This window comes from Streptopelia decaocto, assembly GCF_964273445.1.
Source record: "Streptopelia decaocto genome assembly, chromosome: 3".
Lineage (NCBI taxonomy): Eukaryota > Metazoa > Chordata > Aves > Columbiformes > Columbidae > Streptopelia > Streptopelia decaocto.
The window spans coordinates 94,915,485-94,937,983 of NC_138656.1; the positions used below are offsets into that span (position 1 = coordinate 94,915,485).

The 22,499-nt window shown below is 38.1% G+C and overlaps 1 protein-coding gene across 22 annotated transcripts in view; it reads left to right on the forward strand.

Annotated features, from left to right (window-relative positions):
- Positions 1-22,499, forward strand: part of DST (dystonin) — a 306,806-nt gene that overhangs the window by 248,564 nt on the left and 35,743 nt on the right. For all 22 annotated transcript variants that reach the window (XR_014183507.1, XM_082047199.1, XM_082047216.1 and 19 more), the window contains 13 exons: positions 2,640-2,759; positions 2,923-3,030; positions 4,736-4,954; positions 7,720-7,923; positions 10,462-10,693; positions 11,033-11,259; positions 11,945-12,067; positions 12,783-12,884; positions 13,658-13,759; positions 14,893-15,066; positions 15,827-15,982; positions 20,297-20,494; positions 21,004-21,132. Coding sequence is in view for 21 of the 22 variants with exons in the window: in XM_082047199.1 (XP_081903325.1) it covers positions 2,640-2,759; positions 2,923-3,030; positions 4,736-4,954; positions 7,720-7,923; positions 10,462-10,693; positions 11,033-11,259; positions 11,945-12,067; positions 12,783-12,884; positions 13,658-13,759; positions 14,893-15,066; positions 15,827-15,982; positions 20,297-20,494; positions 21,004-21,132 (2,094 nt within the window). In the remaining variant the exon portion in view is untranslated. The remainder of the gene's footprint in view (positions 1-2,639; positions 2,760-2,922; positions 3,031-4,735; positions 4,955-7,719; positions 7,924-10,461; positions 10,694-11,032; positions 11,260-11,944; positions 12,068-12,782; positions 12,885-13,657; positions 13,760-14,892; positions 15,067-15,826; positions 15,983-20,296; positions 20,495-21,003; positions 21,133-22,499) is intronic.

Below are 22,499 nucleotides of genomic sequence, written 5' to 3' on the forward strand. Positions count from 1 at the left end.
GAAAGGTCCAGAGCTGCTGCTCCACTAACTGACGTTAAGAGGACACATTGCATCCTAGTCCTGTGTATCCCTAATCTCCACTTCAGCCCAGCTCACAGCACTGCAATATACTCCTGTACTCTGTATGTTGTGATAAATTATCAAATGAATCAACACACTTCAACTGAAGGATAAGCTAATTTCCGTTTATCTCCGAGAAAGACAATGCAAAATAAAGAATACTTTTGGAGAAGCTAGTGCTCTGTAAGTTTATGCTGTGGCAATTGTTTAAGTGCCTGTACTACTAAAAAGTTGTGAGTGGAGGATAAAGGCACCAAGAACTTGGGGGTTCCATGGGAGTAGTGTGGTGTTTGTGCCAGACATTACTGGGCCAGCGTGACCAATGCCATAAGCTATCTGAACAGGTAAGCATATTGGTTCGTGTTGTGAACGGAAGCTGGAAGGCTTAATAGACTAATGCAACAGCCTCTTTTGCTCAACCTGGGCAAAATGCTCCCAGATGGATGGAATTACCTTAGAGTTAAATTCAACTACATGTTTTAGTCTTTGTTTCTCAACAGTGAAGGCATTGGTCGGTGTCTTACTGTAGTGCAAGGGGTGCTACAAAGAAACAGGTCATATTCTACATTTGGCTTACTTGTTCTTCACTCTAAAGAAGCTACAGAGAGTGCTTTAGAAAGCATTCAGGGAGCAAATCACAGTGTCAGCATATTCAGAAGTCAGTTGCTCCTGTTTAGAAGAAAAAGTACCACAATGCACTATGCTTGGTTAAACTTGGTGGTGGTGAAACAGGTGATTTTATAGTGGCTCAAGTGACACTTAAAGCTCATGAATAACTGTCATGCATGATGGGAAGAAAACACTTCAAAGTACCAGTTTTGTGCTTTTTATTTCTTAATGTTATATTTGAACAGCACAGGTTGGAAATCCTATACCTTCAGGAAATGGAGTTGAGAGGCCTGTCTTTCCTTGATGCTATGTAACCTAGAAGTTTTAGAAGTTTCACTGCCATGCCTTGATTTTGTTATTTCCATTAAATATTTGCTCAATATTACTTAAATAGCCATGCATATTAGGTATCAGGAAGGCACATTGCAGTTAAGTTGTACATCTGACGCATTTGAAATCACCACATTCATTTCCTTGATGTGGACCATAAATAGCTGGGCTCTGAAGAGCTTGGTTGTGAGCTGCAGTTTCTAATGCCAGGATTTAACTACCACTGGTGCATGTGCTTCGTGCTAATGTTTACCATACTGATAGTTTCAGAACATACCTTTCTATTAGGAAGTCACAATATTTAGGACAAAACTTACCTTCTGTTACTTTAAATGAGAAGTGACATACAGTGAAAAAGAATGTTTGTGTTCTCTTTCATGTAACAAATGGATTATAAAGGCTGAAAAAGATTGACTCATAAAGAATGAAATCTCAGAACTGCTTCTTTTGTTTTTGTATGACTCATGATTAACCGCTAAGACAAGACTGATTTAGTGTCTGAAGTGAACTCCAGCTACGTTACAGGAGCAGGGCTGCTGTGCTCTACAGCCATAGAGCCACAGGCCAACAGATTTAAAAGAAAAGAGGGACTGAGTGTGGTCAGAAAGAGACTTCTGAGGAAAGTGTAGTTATCAACAACACAAGTAGCAGGTTCTGGCCTAAAACGTCTTGATAGACTATCACAATATCTCAGAGCCATATTAGTGTTCAGCTAATTGCAGCAGAGGTTAGAGTTTAAAATAAATAAATAAGTTCTTAGTAGTTTCTACGATGGCTGTTTTGTGCAACTGATCTTCCCATGTAATATTTCTCTATGGCTTAGGCTCAAAGCTGTTCCTGTTGAGTACTGCAGAGTGTGTGTGCTAAGATACATGCCATTTATTAGATTAGTATTAGATCCCCACGTAGTACTTTTCAGAATCTCACACTTTCCTTTGCAAATTGGTAAAAAACTCATGCTTTAAATCCTCTCATTACTTTAGTGGTTTGAGGTAATTTCTGAAACATTTAAGTGTTGATTAAATGGTAGTCAAAAGTTAATCTTTTAGGAAAAGGACTGGCTGTACCCAAATGCCCCAAGTAAATTTTGCATTTAATTCAAGGTCTAGTTTTGGGTGAAGTTTTGTCTTCTTTGAATTCAGTGAAGTTCTTCCGCTGACTTCATTGAATTGCGATTGTTTTACCTTTATCATTTAATACCAAAGCGGCTCTTAAGATTAAAAGGATAAGATCAAACAACTGTTTCATGGGATAATTGCAACACTGACAGTAATAATAAACATAGATATGGAGAAGACACGTGGAAGAACAATGAAATGAAAATAAACAGTCTGGTTAGAATTTTGAAATTATAACTGTTTTTATTTTCTTATGTCAGTTAAAGAACTGTAGGCTTTGGAAAAATATATTTGCTTCTGTTGCTTTGTCACGCTTTATTTATTAAGCTGTTTGTATTACAGTCCCTCAGAACCATTTTGGGCTTTGTATTTCATTTGTTTAAAAACCTCATATGGAAAGTGAGCCGCTGTCTTTTTAACAATTCAAAATATGCTTTTTCATCTTCTTTAAAATTTTTGAAACAGTCATTCTAATTTCATGTCTGTAGAAGCGCTGAACTAGTTCATGTCTCCCTCATTTAGTTTGATCAAGCAGCTGATGCTGAATTTGCCTGGATTGCAGAAACAGAAAAGAAACTAATGTCTCTGGGTGATATTAGGCTTGAGCAAGACCAGACCACAGCTCAGCTACAAGTTCAAAAGGTAAAAGAAATGCATTTCCAACTGTCATATTAATTATTGGCCGCCACGCTCTCCATCTAGAAAATGTACTGGCATTATTTAATTTTTAGTTTCAAAAACAGTTTTTGCTCCATGCAGTCTGTTGTGGGTTTTTTTTGCTGACCAATTTTTATTGTGTTTGAAGGCTTTTACCATGGAGATTCTGAGGCACAAAGATATTATAGATGAACTTGTTAAATCTGGGGATAAGATTATGAATACGTGCACTGAAGAAGAGAAGCAGACCATGAAGGTAAAGTTCCTTAAATTGCAGCTACAACAGTGGATGTGCAGACAATGTATAAGTAGAAGGGTTCCTATACTGTCTTTTTTTAAATACGAATGAAAAAGCTTTAATTACAGCTGCTTCTAGTCTGGGGATTGTAATATTAGAAGTAGTGCGGTTGTGTATCACTCTTCTTCCTTCAGGATGTGCAATGAGCAAACACTGTGTACTTGCTTCATTGCCTGACACTAATTTGGAGCCCCATTTGTCATCTTCATCCCTGGTAAATACTATGTTAGCCAATGGAAGATGGAGTGAATAGGTATTAGTCATCTGGGGTGGTGTGTGTAGAATCTGGCTGTTGATCTTCCCCAGTTCTCTTGGCTCAGTGATGCTCTGGGCGTGTGTATCGCTGTGCCAGATTCAGTGGCACCGCACCTCCACGTGAAGCTTGACAGTCATTTCTGCTGATTTCAGTGTGGGCCTCACTTGCCAAGATTCTTCCAACCTGTTGACTGACGTAGCCCGTGAAAGGCATTCTTATGCCTTTGCTTATTACACACACACAGAGCGTGATGTTTTGGCTATATATATATGTGTATATACAGACAGATTTTTCATGTTGATGTTTAAGAATGAGTTAGTTTTGGGGTTGGGTTTTTTTGCTAAAATATTGTGAGGCTGGATATGTTGAGTAAACTTAGTCCTTCCAGTTACCACCCTCCTTGGACAATAATTTTTCACTAATTGAGCTTTGCCATATGATCTCTGAATAAATTTGATTTGCTCTTAAGTGAATTTAAAATAGATGAGAGATTCTGTCTATGAAACTGTAGTCATAAGGGAGAGCAGTTTTATGTGAGTCTCTATGAAATATTTGTATTTGTCAAAAATACTGTATAGCTATGTGTTAGGCTGTGTTTTGTCCTTTGGATAGCATCTCTATACTTAATTTACATGCAAGACATAACAAATGAAAGGATATCTTGTTCTGCCAAAAAAGATTCTTTACTTCACATTCTGTGTCTTGCTTATATGTCTAGATTTTCCAAGGTTAGCATTTATGTGCATTGCAGCATATAATATTTCATAAAAATGATAACATGGGCAGCCTTCCACAGAAAAAAATGTATAGCTAGTTGAGACTTTCTATTATTATCACATGCCCAAATTACAGTAGATTTATAATGTTTAAGCCTTGTAGTTCTATCATATTATTAATGATAACACATCCTTGTTAATGTATGCTAAGCTGAAAAATAATGTTTTGTTGTTTCTGTTGCACGCTTGTAAGCTACAAGCACAACAGTATATGCTATTATCTTGCCAGATCAAAAAAAAGTGTTTATGGTTCATGATACTTTGATGTAGAAATGCTGCAGAAAATTTAGTTTCTGCCAAGAGTCACTGGAGATGAGTGTCTTCAGTAAGGAAGCAGGGCTAAGATCTGCACTGAAGTCATTTGCAGCTTGACTGGAAGCCCTATGAACAAAGTGTTATTTGTAAATGTCACTGTCATTAAATATGTTTTAATTACTTTGAAAGTAGTCTGCCAGATTCCTATCTCCCACATCATTGATTTTATCCACCTTAATGTCTCTACAGTATCTGTGTTTATCATTATTTTGTTCACTGGGGTTTGGCACTATAATTATCAAAGATTGTTTAGAAATTAAGGTAATAGATGAGGAAAAAACATACACTGTTACTTTTTGTTAATGTTGTGTTACAGAAAAAAATGGAAAGCCTTTTACAGAAATACGATGCAGTCTGTCAAATGAACTCTGAGAGAAACCTCCAGCTGGAACGGGCTCAGTCCCTGGTTAACCAGTTCTGGGAGACTTATGAAGAGCTTTGGCCATGGTTAACTGAAACAGAAATGATCATCTCTCAGCTTCCTGCTCCAGCCCTCGAATATGAGACTTTAAAGCAACAACAAGAAGAGCATAGGGTAAGCATTTTGCCAGTTTTGGAAAGCAGAGTGTCAGAAGCCCATTCTGCTTAGAACTGTGGGTTACTCTGCTAAAAGCTTAAAATCCAGACAGTTATACTTCAGTTGAAAAAATAATTATTTAAAATAATAATACAAAATAAATACATTTTCAGTCATACCTCTACTGTTTCCCAAGCTGTACATGCAAACAAGATTCTCTGGGAAAGGCAGCAAACAATGTATAAGCATAAAAAAGGGCTAAAGGGAAAAAATTGCTGTTTTAGTGAGAAAAATGAGCACACAAAAGTTAAAAGTTAAGAAGTATATTTAAAAGTACACATTTATGTCAGTATTAGAACAAGCCAAACCCATAAACGGGAAGAAGAGGCATGGGATGTTGTAGCAAGAAACAAAAGAAGATAAAACATGACTATCTGGAGAGCTAGAGTGCCTGCTGTCAGTGTGCTGAAAGTGAAATGCTGCCTTTATGTGCAGTCTGTATACAAATATGCACACGTGTTGATCTTATGTGCATGTAAAAAGTGTGGCTTTTGTTTTGTTGGTGGCATTGAAACTAAACTTAGCTGAACCAGAAAGGTGGACAGTTAAGAGGGCCAAGAATTGATTGCTTGAGTTCCAGCCCATCCCTGTAATAATTTATCATGTCAAGTATCTTTGTTATGTAATAATTAAATAATTGTTTACCATACAATCACAACACAGAAGCAACAGTGTTATAGGCTGGTCACCATGTGGCCTTTCTGACATGGAGGAATAATCAGCTGGGATAAAAATCTGTATGTTTCATATATGGCTACTAGTATCACTTGGAATCAGATCTATCCTAGCAAGATGAAAAATGAGCAGATTTTGACACGTGCAAAGCCCCCATGGCTACTGGAGATACCTGTCTCTCCCTACTGAGCATAGAGTAACTCTTTTTTTTTGTTTGTTTTAGCTGCCTCAATTAAGTGACTCACGTTAGATAGGATGAACTCTGTCTTCAAAGTCTTGTTTACTCTAGACTAGTTGATGAAGATGTGCCACTTTTATGAACTGGTAAACACTGGCTTCACTAATTTGTCTTTCTTTTATGTCCACAATGAACAAACATGCTCTACTAAGACTAGCTCTATGACATGGGCTTTACGAACTATCTTGATTAGTCACTGTGAACCAAATCATGTTTGCTTTACTTACAGGATTGTTCCCCATCTACTTTAATCATCCTGCTTGCATGAGAGACCCCTCAGATGAGCTATTTTTGAGTTTTCCCTAGGCTATGCCATTAGCTGAGATTTGTTTAAGTAGAAAATTAGTGTCAGACAGTTTTCACACATAATCTGATCCAAAATACTTGTTTAGTGGAATTGTTTACCCAATAGTAGGTCATGGAGAAGACCAAATCATTTCTTGTTCTATTTAAAAAAAAAAAAAAAAAAAAAGGAAGAAGGTTCTGAATATTAATTGAAAACAGTTCTATATATTCACTTACATTTCTGTTCTGATGTATTTACTGATGACTATCTTTGTTCCAAGTCATGGAATTCATTGAGTTTATTCTTTGTGAATAACATGCAGTCAGTTTGGTTTGAGCTGAGCTGTGGGCAGAGCACTAGCATCAGGTTTGGACCCAGAAACGTGCGCTCTTGTGGCCTTGTGTCAGATCATCTATTTTTGCACAAAACCAAAATGCACGAAGTTATTTTTGAAGAACTTTCAAACTGTTCTTACTTTTGTCTTTTCCTCTTCTCTGCTAGTCAACATTCCTTTTCTTGTTGCAAGCTATAGAGTTACATTCTCAGAATGTAGCTATAGTCAAGTTTTTTTGTGTTTTCATTAGTGTTTTGTCATCAGGGGACAGTGGAGAGTCATGGTCACTGTCTTTTCAGTCTTCTCAACCTCTTGTCTTCTGAGGAGGAGCAAGTAAGCATGCCAGAATCAGGATTTCTTTTTAAGGGAAGGACCTTAATTGAAGAGGATTTATTTATACTGAGACTGATATAGGCCCTTTCCTGTGTCTTCATAATTTAAACAAACTCTGCACTGGGAGGAACAGAGCATGTGCCTCTCATGTTCCAGCACAGGGGCTATAGGGTAGAAACGAATGGAGTTCACAGCAGCGAGAGAGAGAGAGTGCCTCACAAGGCAGCTGGATTTTCCTGAAAAAGGAGGGATGAACTGGGAAAATAAATAAAACTGGAGGGAAGGATCAGGCTACTCCCACAAAGAAAAACCTTTTCCTCTGTCAGATCTATGAGTGCAAGTAAACAAAACCAAAATTCCTAGGCAAGCTGGAAGACACCTTGTGACTTCTTGCAATGCCAGTACCTCTTTCTGTGACGTCCTTCAGTAGAAGGCTTTGTGGCAAGTGACAAATATCAACACGAAAAGTACATGCATGGTGGTGTTACACACGTCTGGAGTATTGTTGCCATTTCTGTCAATATAGGTGCTAAATATGATTAATGTCTGTTGCCAGAATCATATGCATAGTTAGCATCTTATATTTTACCTGTATTCATATGTCCTACAAGAGTATCACACAGACTTTCCCAGTGCATCTCCAAGTGTGATGTTTTGTGCCTGGGTAACTGTGTCAGAGTGGGAACGATCACTGGCAGAGGAGTCATTGACTTTATTTGATATTATTTGTGCTTTACATTAGGATGAAGGGTATTTATTTGGAATTTCTTGCCAGCTGGATGTGTCAGAAGTGTGGACAGCTGTAATGTGGTGGTGCAAGCATAAAAAAAACTGATAAGTTGTTTCGTTTGTTATAGCAACTGCGTGAGCTGATCGCTGAGCACAAGCCTCATATAGATAAGATGAACAAAACTGGGCCTCAGTTGCTGGAGCTGAGCCCAGGAGAAGGTTTTTCTATCCAAGAGAAATATGTGGCAGCTGACACCCTTTACAGTAAAATTAAGGAAGATGTCAAAAAGCGAGCACTGGCACTGGATGAAGCCATTTCTCAGTGTACCCAGGTATGAATTTAAGTTTAAAGTATAATTGGATTCATTCAAATGGAAAGATACACCGACATCATCATCTTATGTGTATATGTCAAGACTAAACTGTTGGTTTATCTGGATTTTTCAACTTAATGGCCTGTGAATGTTCATATCACTGCTTATGGTGTTGATTTTTCTATTTCTTGAGAGGTTATAATTTTATATATTGGTCAGTATTATGACTCTGCTGCAGACAAGAAGTTATTGCTTCTTAAGTTTAAAGTAAAAAAAGGAACATTTGGTCTAAAAATATGCAATTTTATTTCCACTTTTCCATTTTCTCTTGCTGGTCTGTTACTAGCTGATAATTTGCTTGTACATGGGTGTGAGTGCTGATCAGTTAACTTGAGTATAGTTATATCTAGAACTTGGTGAGGGACTGTAACTAAAGCTGCCAATGGAACTAGAGAGTAGTTTGGCAGTAGTAATAGCATGTGTTCTTTGTTGCAGAGCCACAAGAACTTAATGTAACTAATGCTGGAACTGTTATGGAGAGCAAAGTTAGACCTCACAAAATGTCATCATAAGCATAAAATTCAGATCAAGTTCACAAAAGCTGTGTATCTTGGGTTCATCAGCCAATGCAATGAACCTTGACAGAATATTGTTAGGTATCACATTCCAGAGACTTTTAAATATTGGGTTAATTGTTCTTAAACCCAAACTGAAATTCTTTTACTCAACTCCAAATTCAGAAAATAACTTAGGTAAACCTGTGTACAAAAACCTGAATAAAAATGCTTCCTCACTCACACCTCTTAAAGATGCCTGATTATTTAGATTCAGTGGGTTTTTTTCCTTTTATGATAAATGTTTAGTCCTCCCCCTATTTGGACCTGCCCATTTGAAAATCAAGATATTTACTTAATATTTGAGTCCCTGCTTTATGTGTGATAGACATTGAGATGTTGTGCTGGCTAAGTACTGAAAGCAAGAATAAGAAATGCATTTTTTGGTAACAGCTAGAATATAATAATATGTTGAGAAAATACTTACTTATACAGTACTCTAAGGTACATTTTATATACGTCAATGTATACGCAGTTGGCAAAGTAAAACATTGTAATGCCCAGAATGTAATTTTATATAATCTCCTTTTTTATTAAGATACATAAGCATATATTATCAGGGCTCTGTATTATGATGGCTATGTCAATGTTTGTCTAGACAGTCCTGGAAGAATAATGATTTAACTCTTCAGCTTTTAAATTATATTAAATTGCATTATGTATCAAAGGCAGGATGTAACCTATGGAGCCAGAATGAGAGGTTGTAATGACTTGTGTTTTCTTCCTTTTAAATTCTCAAACACCTTGTCTCCTTTGTTGAAGTATGAGTACAAGGAAGCCTACTGACAGCTTAAAAATGGAATATATGTCTCCTAAAATTGGAGTTGAATGTTGCCAATTTAATTTCAGTTTTTATCGCTTTTGAAAGTTTTTGCTGCCACAATCAGTTTTGCAGAAGTCTTGAATGTGGGAAGACTACTTATCTTTCATAGCACATTTTGCTGGCTTGTGTGATATTCACACCTCTAACAAAAACACTGAGGCTGTAATATTAGTCAGAGAGTCTGATTTGAAGTGGATTGTATGGTGGGAAAAAGTAATTACATTTGTATTGCCTATATTCCTTTGAAAAGAAAGGATGTAGCCATTTGTTCACATACGTTAATCTTGTTTTGCCATGCTCTTTCTAGTACTTTTCCCAGGTGTAGTCCAGAGTGCTTTTTGTAGATCCTGCAGGATCATTCAATGCAACCACAATTAATTACTTGCTCCAACTTTAAAGGGGTGTAGTGGTATTTTTAGGAATCTCTGGATCCAAAAGCATGCGGTAAAGGCTAACTTTGGACCTGGACCAAAGGGTGAACAATGTTAAAACAGCTGTAGTTGAGTTTCTGGACACCTACCTGGGCTCAGTCAAATGTGGGTGAACATAATACCCGCTGTTGAGCGCTTTTAGTTGCGGACAGTAACGGACCTTTACTGCACTAGGCATCACCTGGGCACTAACAAGTGTCCTTTTGAATGACCTTACATATCAAATCTTAATCAGTGGTTGTATGCCAGCATGTTGCTCCTTATATGAAAATGGATGTATTTAATATTAAGGTAAATATATTTCTAAAACGATGAAATCAGAAAGCTGTGGCTCTCTAAAATAGGGTACAAATTCCTATGTGAATTACACAGGACCAAATGCAAATGCTGCTGTTTAGTATCTTCAGGCGGAGTGTCTCAGGACCAAAACCAGAGTTCACAGTAAAATTCTTAAATTTGAGAGGAAGTATCATTTTGCAAGGTCATTTTTGTAATTTAGATGTTAAAGATGGGTATAACCATGAGGGGGGTATTGCAAGTTGCACAAATGTATGTTGGATAGAAATGTTAAATATGTTAATTTTAAAGTACCTTTTTCCAAGGGAATTTCAGATGTTTGTTTGGTTTGGTTTGGTTTGCTTTTTCTAATTTCTCTGCCACTTCTTCCTGTCCTTTACCACCCTCCCAGTTTCATGACAAGATAGATCCAACTCTTGAGAGTCTGAAACGCATAGTTGAACGTCTGAGGCAGCCACCTTCGATCTCAGCAGAGGTCGAGAAGATTAAAGAGCAAATCAGTGAAAATAAGAATGTGTCGGTGGATCTGGAAAAGCTTCAGCCAGTGTATGAGACACTTAAACAGAGAGGGGAGGAAATGATTGCTCGCTCAGAGGGAGCTGATAAGGATATATCTGCTAAAGGTAATAGATTGAGTAAAGTTTCAGGTACTGGAAATGCAGCAAACTACAGCCATATAAACATGTTCATTTCTGATGATCTGACTGATCTGGGGACTGTGTTCTCCTGGAGAAGCAGCTAAAGATTTATAAAAGCAAAGCATTCATTTAAAATAATTCATCATGGATGTGACCTTTGTTTTATTTCTAAAGGCTGTGTTGGTTGTTTCCACTTAACATTATAGGCTAAAGAAACAATTTTAGAGTCTAAATTTTAAAATGTACACATATGGTTCTGCTGTGGAGAGATTTATGGCCAAGAATTGTTTGCCAAGGTAGTAATCTAGTTCCTTTGTTCTTTAGCTGTTCAGGATAAACTAGACCAAATGGTCCTCATTTGGGGAGACATCCAGACTTTGACGGAGGAAAGGGAGGCCAAATTGCTGGATGTAATGGAACTGGCTGAAAAATTTTGGTGTGATCATATGGCTCTTGTAGCTACTATTAAAGATACTCAGGACTTCGTTCGAGAACTGGAGGGACCTGGAGTTGACCCGTCTGTAGTGAAGCAACAGCAAGAGGCTACTGAGGTCAGTAGAAAGTATTTTGTTGACTTGAAGTATTTTATTAACAGTAGGCAGAGAAAAGACTGAATTACTATGAAATACCACAGGACAATATTTTTCTAGAGACCAAGAGGGATAATTGTATAGAAGTTCACTATAATGGTATCTCAAGAGTCTATGGTAAATAACATGTATCAGTGCTTAATTGCAGTGAGCATGCAACATGTGCCTGTCATTATATTTACATATCTGTTTATAAACATGTATATAGTAAGCGTCACTGAGACTTTAAAAGTTACGCATACCTTAGATTCCCTGAGTAACACGTAACATCTAAATGAAAGGTATACAGATGTATTATGCTCAAAGCCTGTAATTATTTATGCTGATAGTTAAAGATTTGAAAGTTGAATGGTAACCTCTGAAAAAGAAAACAGTCTGATTAAAGAAATGTAATTTAAAACTTCCTGTTTATTTTTTCTGTCTCATGCAAAATGACATCATAAGCCATTAATATAATTCAGACTGATGTCAGTTGATTTCACTCTGGGGCTGCAAAGGGATTCTTATATTTTAAGCATCTAATTCTAAGTGCAAGTGACTTTAAAGAAAACAAAGGTGGAATCCTGCCATGTTCTCTCTTGAAAGCAAGCTGTATGTATGTTATTAAATATAGCATTAGCAGTGTTGGATTTTTTTCTCTTTGTAGGCTGTTAAAGAAGAAATTGATGGACTACAAGAAGAACTAGAAGCAGTTGTGAGCCTTGGCTCTGAGCTTAGAGCTGCTTGTGGAGAGCCTGACAAACCTATTGTCAACAAGAGTATAGATGAGGTATGGGAAATGCAGATGCTGAAATCTGTTGTGTTATCTGCTTGTTCATCTGAAATTGGTATATCCTCCCCAGCCCAACCAAATTTTGAAAATAAAAATGTTGTGACAAAACTGAAACACCCCAGAAGCCTTTGTGGTAAAGTAAGGTTTACCTTTCAGGTAAATGAGCCTTGACTCAGATTAGATTAGAATGTACAGACAATTTTATTTTATTGGTTATGTGTTAAAATTTTTGTAAAAATACTCATGTATTAATAAGGTAGATGGCTACTTTTTGAAATTAATGCTAGAATAAATTTCAGATATCTGGTTTATGCTGTGAGAAAGCTGAGACAGTCCTGTTTGAATCACTACAAACTACTCTCTAAGTTTTCAGATGTTCAGCAATGTACATTTCTTTTAAGCTACCTTTATTATAACAATGCAACTCCAAATGATTTAATAATAATATCTCCTTTATTAACTATAATCCCTGTGTTAATAAAAATATGCAATAACCACTATTGAAGTTTACAGCTTTTATACTGCAGAACCTCTAGTGTATTCTAAAGGAAACTATACCGTGATAGGGAGAACAAGAGTGTTCATATGGAATGAATATGAACTATTTATGCTTAGTTTATTGGTATTATTGATCAGTGAATAATTAGCGAATGCACATTATACAGCAGTAAAATTCTTTTATCTGTTGGAGTAAATTGCACTTAACTTGCAGCTGAATTCTGCCTGGGATGCCTTAAACAAAACCTGGAAAGAACGGGTGGACAAGCTTGTTGAAGCCATGCAGGCAGCTGTGCAGTATCAAGATGGGCTTCAGGTAAGATGGTGTGATACACCTACCTCAAACCTGAGTCAATAGGATTTAATGTGGTTGTGTTTAAAAATGTCCTGTGATTGGGTGGGGTACAAATGATGTATCACTCTGATTATAGTGAGTATTTTCTTCAGTAGGCAGATACTTTCTCTCAGGGTTAATTCTGTTTGTGTTTTGGGGGGTGTTTGTTTGTTTGTTTGGGGGTTTTTTTTGCATTAGTGAATAGATCTGTTGGGTTCTTCATGTAGTTCACATATTGCACTATGTTTAGATTCAAAATTAATGTCCCCTTGTTTATTGATGAGATCAGAGGTTTTTTGATACCACACAAATTCATGGTAATCCTGCTCACTTTTTCTTGTGATATTTAGTACTTCATATGATAGATGGGTTGAAGTTATGACATATTTATGTGACCTGAAAGGAACAGAACACAGATCAGTATACTCACTTGTTGCTATTTTCTGAGCTTTCTAATTCAAGAATTAGAGTGCTACTCAGCTTGAATAGTACTGGCAGAATATTGCTGCTAATAGAAGTTCAGTCTTGCAGCATGTACATTCTTGTAACGTTTACATGAAATACTTTAGTTAATATTTGATCCCTTGTATTGTAAAGAAATCCAGGTTTCGCTGAAGAAAGGTATTTCCTTTCAGAAAGCACAGCAATATTGTTCTCTGGAGTAAAAAAAACCAAAACAGGTATTTTACTTAATACAGTTTTCAAACAGGTGCCATTTCTCTTCTAATGCTTGAATTTCATACTGTGATTTTCAGGCAATATTTGACTGGGTAGACATTGCTGGCAGCAAGTTAGCATCTATGTCCCCAGTTGGAACAGATCTGGAGACAGTGAAGCAGCAAACCGAGGAACTTAAGGTATGAACTAGCAATTTATTTAATTTCTATTTTAACCTGTCTGCATTTTTCTGTGTTGTTTGGTAGTTTTGAGGAGTAAAAAGCAATTTTCATTTTCAATTTCTGGTTAAAAAGAAAAAAAAAAAAACCTGTATGAAAATTTCAAATAACATTTAATTGCAAACTTTTCATTTTAAAATGTTTTTCATTTTAAAATCTACATTTTATTTTGCGACTATGTTCTGATAGCCCACAAATACTTCTAATAGCATACCTTTTCTTTCAAAGGCTATAAGGTTATTAGGTACAGGGTTCTTTCACTGTGACCTTTACATTTTCTGGTTTCTGTCATGAACAGTTTCCTTGAGGCCCCAAGAAAATGTCTCCAGAGATTCACTTCTGCCATTACAGGCTTTATCTAAATGCTCACACAGATCATAACATTCCCAATACATCATTAAGATGAAAATCAAAATTTCAGGCTAATTTAGAAACCTGTCTGTATGGATCTATGGCTGATCATGCTTCTCACCTGTTCTAGGCTGTTCTAGGCTGTTATGCTCTATATAAAAAACAGGGATGTGTAATGAACAGGGAATGTCCTTGGTTTTGTTGCTCACTCGTACATTCTTTTTTGGCTGTGAGGAGGTTGTTCATCTATTTTATGTTATAACTTCAAATGAACCATAATCTCACATAGTTCAGAAGAACATGCATATGCAAGTTGTATTCAGACTGCTGCACAAGTTGTGTGTACAAGAGGATGTTCTACTAAAAAAATTTGCTTTTCAGCTCTTTTGAAGAATAATTCTATCTGAACCACAAGATCTAGAAGTTACTCCGGATATGTTCTACCTGTTTTACAGACCAGGGAGATCATTAGAGAATGTTTTCCTATTGGGCATCTTTATCACCCACTTGTCACAGTTAGCAATATCTGCTAGAATAGTAAGATTTGTTGCATATTTTCAGTTAGCTGGGATTATCTGGTTATTAGTGTCTTAAAAGCATTTTGACCATGGAAAACAAACCCTCAAATTTATGAGAGTTGACAGTGATGCATTAGTATTGTAAATATTGCTGTACTATGCCATATTCAATAAGGTTGTTGCTTGTGATATGTTTAGTTGTATTTCTTTTTCTATTCACCGTAGCAATTTAAGACAGAAGCTTATCAGCAACAGATAGAAATGGAAAGATTGAACCATCAGGCAGAATTACTGCTGAAGAAGGTAACAGAAGAGAGTGACAAGCACACTGTTCAAGACCCTCTCTCAGAGCTCAAACTAATGTGGGACAGCCTAGAAGAAAAAATTATAAATAGACAGGTAAATAAACTTGAAGATGGGGGCTTTATTCATGACTTTGAGAAAAGCTTGTCGTTATGTATAATGTTTGTATTAATTTGCAGTTATTCCTTTTATTCTGGAAATTACAGAACCACATATAATAGAATTTGAATTTTACAGTTTACCAAGTTGGTTTTGTGGTTTTTAAACCCTTAGCAGTATTTTTTGTCATTTCCTCTGTCAGCAGTGCCATGTTGAATCATTATTATTTCACTTTGGTTATTTGATGACATCTTAAGTAACAGCTGAAAACATGTTTATATGTGCAAAACTAATAAAGGTGCTGGTTGGTTTGGGTTTAGTTTCTTAAATCCCTTAATATTAAACTCTTCCACTGCTCTTTCCTTAAATTATCAAAGTGAAAGATTTAAAGATGCAGTGGTTTGAAGTGTATTTTTTTCTAAATTGAATAATTTCATGACAAAGATCATGCGCAAATGGCATTTATATTGAAATTATGTTTTAAGTGATGAAAAACTGCTGTCATGTCTGATTCTGCTCTGGTTACATGGGATCTTCGAAGGTCAGGAATTTAGGCCTGGAATGTAAGGCTTTACAAGGGAATTGCTCACTCAGCTCTAACTATAAAGTAGCTGTTTGTGTTGGATAACTGTTTCTCCCTAGTTTTTGTGCTATCATATGCATGTACTCCACTCTGGATTATGGTGACTAATGGTAATATAAGCCAATTCAATAGCATTGTGAAATCATTGTATTATTAATTTTATTTTTACTATAGCACAAGCTGGAAGGTGCCTTGTTAGCCTTGGGGCAGTTCCAGCACGCCCTGGATGAGTTACTGACGTGGCTGACGCATACAGAGGACTTGCTGAATGAACAGAAACCTGTGGGTGGAGACCCCAAGGCTATTGAAATTGAACTTGCCAAACACCATGTATGTAATTATAATGTGTATTAACTGAAATGTTCTTTTGATGTTTATCTTAGTGATGAGTCTTGTAGTAAAATTTAGCACTTGATAAATAATTCCCTATAGAGATTTTCAAGATGCAGATTGTAGCTGAAACGCAGGCTTGGAATAACTGATGTCTTTCCTCTTACCCCTCTGTATTCTTTCCTTCCTGCATATGCCATGCAAGTGGCATAAATTTTAACCAAAAAAAAGAGCAGCTCACCCAAATTTCCACCTTTATTTCACCTTCATTTGACCCAGGGAACTCAAAAGTTATTAAACCTGCTGCTCTCCCTGAAGGAGTAAACTTGTTTAGGGTAGGTCTCACAAAATGCACGAGTGTTATACATCTCTTGTACTTGTTTATTTGTTCTCAGGAAACAGTGATTTATTGTTCTGAATCCTGCAAAATGGTATTTCAGTTGGGTCCAACTAACAGCGAGAATGTTTCTCTGAAAGTCTCTGCAAATTTTAGGGGTATCCATGCCCCCATCTTATTCTCTTTGTTACATAGAGTGTAGGGTTAATTTTTTGGTTTTTTGTTTTAGTATTTTTACTGCCTGTTGTGACTTTGGAGCCCATGGAAGAATGATTCCATCATGCCTTTATTTTGAAGAATATCTCCCAAGAGCTAGAGGTTGTGGTGGGGGATTTTAACTTCCCTGATGTTTGTTGGAAGGACTACTCGGCTGGCCAGCCACAGTCTAGGAGGTTCCTCCGGTGCCTTGATGATAACTTTCTGATGCAAAGGGTGGAGGAGCCGACTAGAAGAGATGCACTGCTGGGCCTCATCCTCACTAACAAGGAGGGTCTGGTTGAAGCGGTAAAGGTTGACAGCTGCCTTGGTTGCAGCGACCATAAGATGGTGGAGTTCAGGATCTCATGTGGTAGGAGCAGGATAGCAAGCAGAATTGCAACCCTGGATTTCAGAAGGGCAAACTTTGGCCTTTTCAGGCCATTGCTAGGGAAATCACATGGGCAAGGCTGCTTGAAGGTAAAGGGGCCCAAGATAGTTGGTTAGTGTTCAGGGACTGCTTCTACCAAGCTCAAGATCAGAACATTCTGACACATAGAAAGTCAGGGAAGGGAGCCAGGAGACCTGCGTAGTTAAACAGGGAACTGCTGGGTAAGCTCAAGTGGAAGAGGAGAGTTTATAGATCATGGAAGGAGGGGCTGGCCACTTGGGGAGAATATAAGGCTGTTGTCAGAGGGTGTAGGGAGGCAACTAGGAAAGCTAAGGCCTCCTTAGAATTAAACCTGGCAAGAGGGGTCAAGGACAGCAGGAAGAGCTTTTTCAAATACGTGGCAGATAAAACTAACACCAGAGGCCATGTAGGCCCACTGATGAACGAGGTGGGTGTCCTGGTGACAGAAGATACAGAGAAGGCAAAGTTACTGAATGCTGCCTTTGTCTCTGTCTACTCTTCTGGAAGCTGTCCTGAGGAGCCCCGTACCGCTGAGGCCCCAGAGGAAGGCAGGACAATGGAGGAGTTTGCGTCGGTTGATGAGGACTGGGTTAGGGAGCAATTAGGCAGTCTGGACATCCATAAATCCATGGGTCTGGATGGGATGCACCCGTGGGTGCTGAGGGAGCTGGCTGAGGTCATTGCTGGACCGCTTTCCATCATTTTTGCCAAGTCTTGCAAAACGGGAGAAGTGCCTGAGGACTGGAGGAAAGCAAGTGTTACTCCAGTCTTCAAAAAGGGCAAGAGGGAGGACCCGTATAACTATAGACGGGTCAGCCTCACCTCCATCCCCAGGAAAGTGATGGAACGACTTATCCTTGGTGCCATCTCAAGGCATATTAGGGATAAGAGGGTCATTAGGGGTAATCAGCATGGCTTCACCAAGGGGAAGTCGTGCTTGACCAACCTCATTGACTTTTATGAGGACATAACAAGATGGAGGGATGATGGTAGAGCAGTAGACGTGGTCTACCTTGACTTGAGTACGGCATTTGACACAGTCTCCCACAGCATCCTCACAGCTAAATTGAGTGAGTGTGGTCTGGATGAACGGGTAGTGAGGTGGACTGCGAACTGACTGAAGGGAAGAAGCCAGAGAGTCATGGTCAATGGGGTGGAGTCTAGTTGGAGGCCTGTATGTAGTGGAGTCCCTCAAGGGCCAGTACTGGGACCAGTATTATTCAATATATTCATCAGTTATTTGGATGAGGGAACAGAGTGAGCTATCAGCAAGTTTGCTGATGACACGAAGCTGGGAGGAGTGGCTGATAGGCCAGAAGGCTGTGCTGCCATCCAGTGAGACCTGGAGAGGCTGGAGAGTTGGGCAGGGAAAAATTTAATGAAATATAACAAGGGCAAGTGTGGAGTCTTGCATCTGGGTAGGAACAACCCCAGGTTCCAGTATAAGTTGGGGAATGACCTATTAGAGAGCAGTGTAGGGAAAAGGGCCCTGGGGGTCCTGGTGGACAGCAGGATGAGCATGAGCCAGCACTGTGCCCTTGTGGCCAGGAAGGCCAATGGCATCCTGGGGTGTATTAGAAGGGAGGTGGTTAGTAGGTCCAGAGAGGTTCTCCTTCCCCTCTACTCTGCCCTGGTGAGACCACACCTGGAATATTGTGTCCAGTTCTGGGCCCCTCAGTTCCAGAAGGACAGGGAACTGCTGGAGAGAGTCCAGCGTAGGGCAACAAAGATGATTAAGGGCGTGGAGCATCTCCCTTATGAGGAAAGGCTGAGGGAGCTGGGTCTCTTTAGCTTGGAGGAGACTGAGGGGTGACCTCATTAATGTTTACAAATGTATAAAGGGTGAGTGTCATGAGAATGGAGCCAGGCTCTTCTCGGTGACAGCCAATGATAGGGCAAGGGGTAGTGGGTACAAACTGGAACACAAAAGGTTCCACTTAAATTTGAGAGGAAACTTCTTCACAGTGAGGGTGAAAGAACACTGGAACAGGCTGCCCAGGGAGGTTGTGGAGTCTCCTACTCTGGAGGCATTCAAGACCTGCCTGGACGCCTTCCTGTGTAACCTCACCTAGGTGTTCCTGCTCCAGCAGGGGGATTGGACTAGGTGATCTTTCGAGGTACCTTCCAATCGCTCACATTCTGTGATTCTGTGATCTTCTCTACCACTTTGTGTGACTCTGTGCTGTTCATGATGATGTGTTCTTTCTAGGCCTGAAGATTTATTTCAATGTAATCTCAAAAATCCTCTCCTTTCCTTTAAATCTGCCATTTAATTTTTGGCCTGCATATGATGTGAAAAGTATTCAGAGTTGGTTTTGGTCTTAGAATTGATTTAAATTGACAGTACACGGATAATTAAGGCATTTTCATTGTTTGTGTTAATGCAGCTATGCGGCTTCAAGCGTTTTGTGTGGTGAGCTGGAACTTGAGCAGAGGAAAATATCCACGTGCCCTGTGTGACTACTGTTATAAACAGGCCCTTAAAAAAAAAAACAAATTACAAACATAGCTTCTGCTCCGTGAACCTTTTATATTGTTATCAAACAGAAGTGTTTTACTACTGAAGAAGCATCCACACATCATTTATGACTTCATCTACCTTCAGTGCCAAAGGAGTTCAGCAAACACATGAACGAGTCTACTTCCTTTTCGTAAAACAGAGTTTATAGGTTAGAAAGATCACGCAGTAGTGCATCCTGTGGTAGCCTGTAAAAACATCCATCTCTTGAATAACTTTGGAAAGTTGTTCTTAGTGAGCTTCAGCAGGAAGGAAGTGATAGGATGTATCTGCTTCTGTGAATATCTCTTTTTTTCACCATGTTAGGAAAATAAAATAAACAATCTCTTCCAGTCCTTAGCTTAGAAGAATTAAAGCGAATGTGATGTGTGTTTTGCATACAAGGCTACTTGTGACTTGTCGTATTATCAGAAAAGACATCGCAGCAGTTGGGTGGCACATAGTATTCTTGTTCCTCTCTCTCTTCTCAGACTACTGCTCCACAAGCACTGTTTCCACACCTTACTCTCAAAAACAAAGAAAAATCCAAATGAAGTATGTAGCAAATGAAAGAAAGCGAAGAAATAGTTCTTAACTAGCGCTACGAGAAACCTTTCGTAATTTCAGAAATATGTGTATTCAGAAGGAATATATTTTTCTTCCAAGATGTAAAATAAAATGTAACATTTTAGCAGAATGGTCTGTTACTGCTTTTAGCTGAAGAGACCTTGGTTATTTGCTTTATTTGCTAATACATGTGCTGATGTTAAACTGTTGCCTTGTCACTAGATTAGAAGTAGCTTGGTTGCTGTGATTGCTTTAATTCAATAAGGTATCAACATGGCCAATCCTAATACTGTGTTATAATTGTAGGTGCTACAAAATGATGTTTTAGCTCATCAGTCTACAGTGGAAGCAGTTAAGAAAGCAGGAAATGACCTGATGGAATCAAGTGCTGTTGAAGAAGCAAGTAATTTACGGAGCAAGTTGGAACTCCTGAATCAGCGCTGGCAAAATGTGTTGGAAAAAACAGAGCAAAGGAAACAGCAGCTGGACAGTGCCTTGATCCAGGTGAACAGGAAATGATCAAATAAAGAGATAACTCAGAAAAAAGTGTCTTTTTACATGAAGTACATAGATAAATTATTAGAAGTTGCCCTAAATCAAAACCATAACGCAAACACTGCTGAATTTGGAGAAAGTTTGAATCCAACTGTATCTTTCACAGCTGGCCACTGGCTTTTATAGTGCTGAATTAAGACTTCAGCTTTTGACCTATGTATTTTTAAGGGGTGAAATTTCTGTATAGGTGTATTATTCAGGGAAAGCATTGATATCACAGTTCTCCTCTAGCCTGCTTTCAAGATTTCCATGTTTTTTGAGCTAGTTTAAATTTCAGGTTGTTTTTTTCCTTTGTGTGTGTTTTTTTTGTGTTGTTTTGGTTTGTTTTGTTTTTTTTTTTTTCCCTTTGATTATTGCAAGTATCTGGTTAAATATGTTGCCATTATACTTCTGGATCTGAGCAGGTTTTAGAACAAAGAACATTTAAGTGAGCTCTAAAATGATATGGTATCCTTTAGGCCCAAGGTTTCCATGGTGAAGTTGAAGATCTGCAGCAATGGCTGACAGACACTGAACGTCAGCTGTTGGCATCAAAACCTGTTGGAGGCTTACCAGAAACAGCAAGAGAGCAGCTTAATACCCATATGGTAAGGATCAGTATTAGAATGTTTTGCAAATTGCATTTCAGGACTAACTATCTTTCAAGAGTGTTTATGGTAAATACAGAGAATGTTCTATGTATCACAATGTCTGTGCAGTATCTTAAAACATTTTAATAGCCTTCAAAACAACACTGTTATTTTCAGTGTAGGAAAAGTAGTCGCTTGGGAGATGCCCAAAGCTGAACCATTAGTAGTGCCGAGAGGGAAATAAAAGAACTTTTGCATCCCTAGTCTCAGAAAGAAAAACAGAAAGTGTTTGCAGATTTTTCAGCGATTCCTATTTTTGTTTTCCCTTCTGTCCCCATGACTACATTTATGCTGCTTCTAAGATATGAAAGTGAACCTCAAAGTGATCTACATTAATTGGACCTTGAATTAAAAAACTTGATCCTTTATTCTTTATCTAACCACAGCTGACATTAAAGTCATCATTAGTACAGATGTAATAAGGACTACTGCCTAATACAGAGACTCTACTTCCATTAGAAATGGCAAGCTGATCAGAATGCCTGAATTATTCTCTTCCTTCCCTTCCTTTCTCTTTAAGAAACTTTCTGTGGATTTTTATGGCCCTGTACAACCACAGAGCTTGAAAAGAGACACTTAAGCTTGATCACCTACCTCAAAGGAAGGTAGTTCATAGTACTATATTTATGTAAAATCGTGCTGTGCTGTTAGGCCAGGATATAAGTCTAAACCCAGTGATCTAAACTCCTGACCTCCTGGCTCAGATGTAACAGTGATATTTACTGAACTGTCCTTGAACTTGAATATGCCTGACACTGTTTCCATTAGAATACTGCATTGTCATAGATTTTAAAATCATATTTCATTTCGGAATGATGCTGAAGGTCATTGCCCACCAATATGGGGCAGGGCAGGTTTTTTTTCTTTTTTCCTCTAAAATTTACCAATAACTATTTTTGAGAAGGAAAGTAAAGTTTTAAAGTCAGTTATGACAGGAAATTTAGACAAAATACAGAAATAAACTTGTGATTTTGATCATCCCCCCAATCATTCTCTTTTTGTCTTAAAGGGAAACAAACAAACAAACCTTTTTGTTTTTCCTTTTCTCTCTCTCCGGTGTGGGTGGGGCAAAATCATGATTCCATGAGGGCCAGTGGAGCTCTTTCCATTTTTCATCCTGGACTTAAGCTCAGATCAAGACCAAAATATTTTCCACGGATTCTTCTACTCTACACATTTTTTTATACTTACTTTCCTTACAGATTGATTAAAGAATCTTTAACCTGAATGTAGCGTTATAGTTGTAACAAATGTGAATGTGTCCCCAGTAATATGTATTCTATACAATAATTTCCTAACTGTATGTGGATGTCTTAACAGATTGT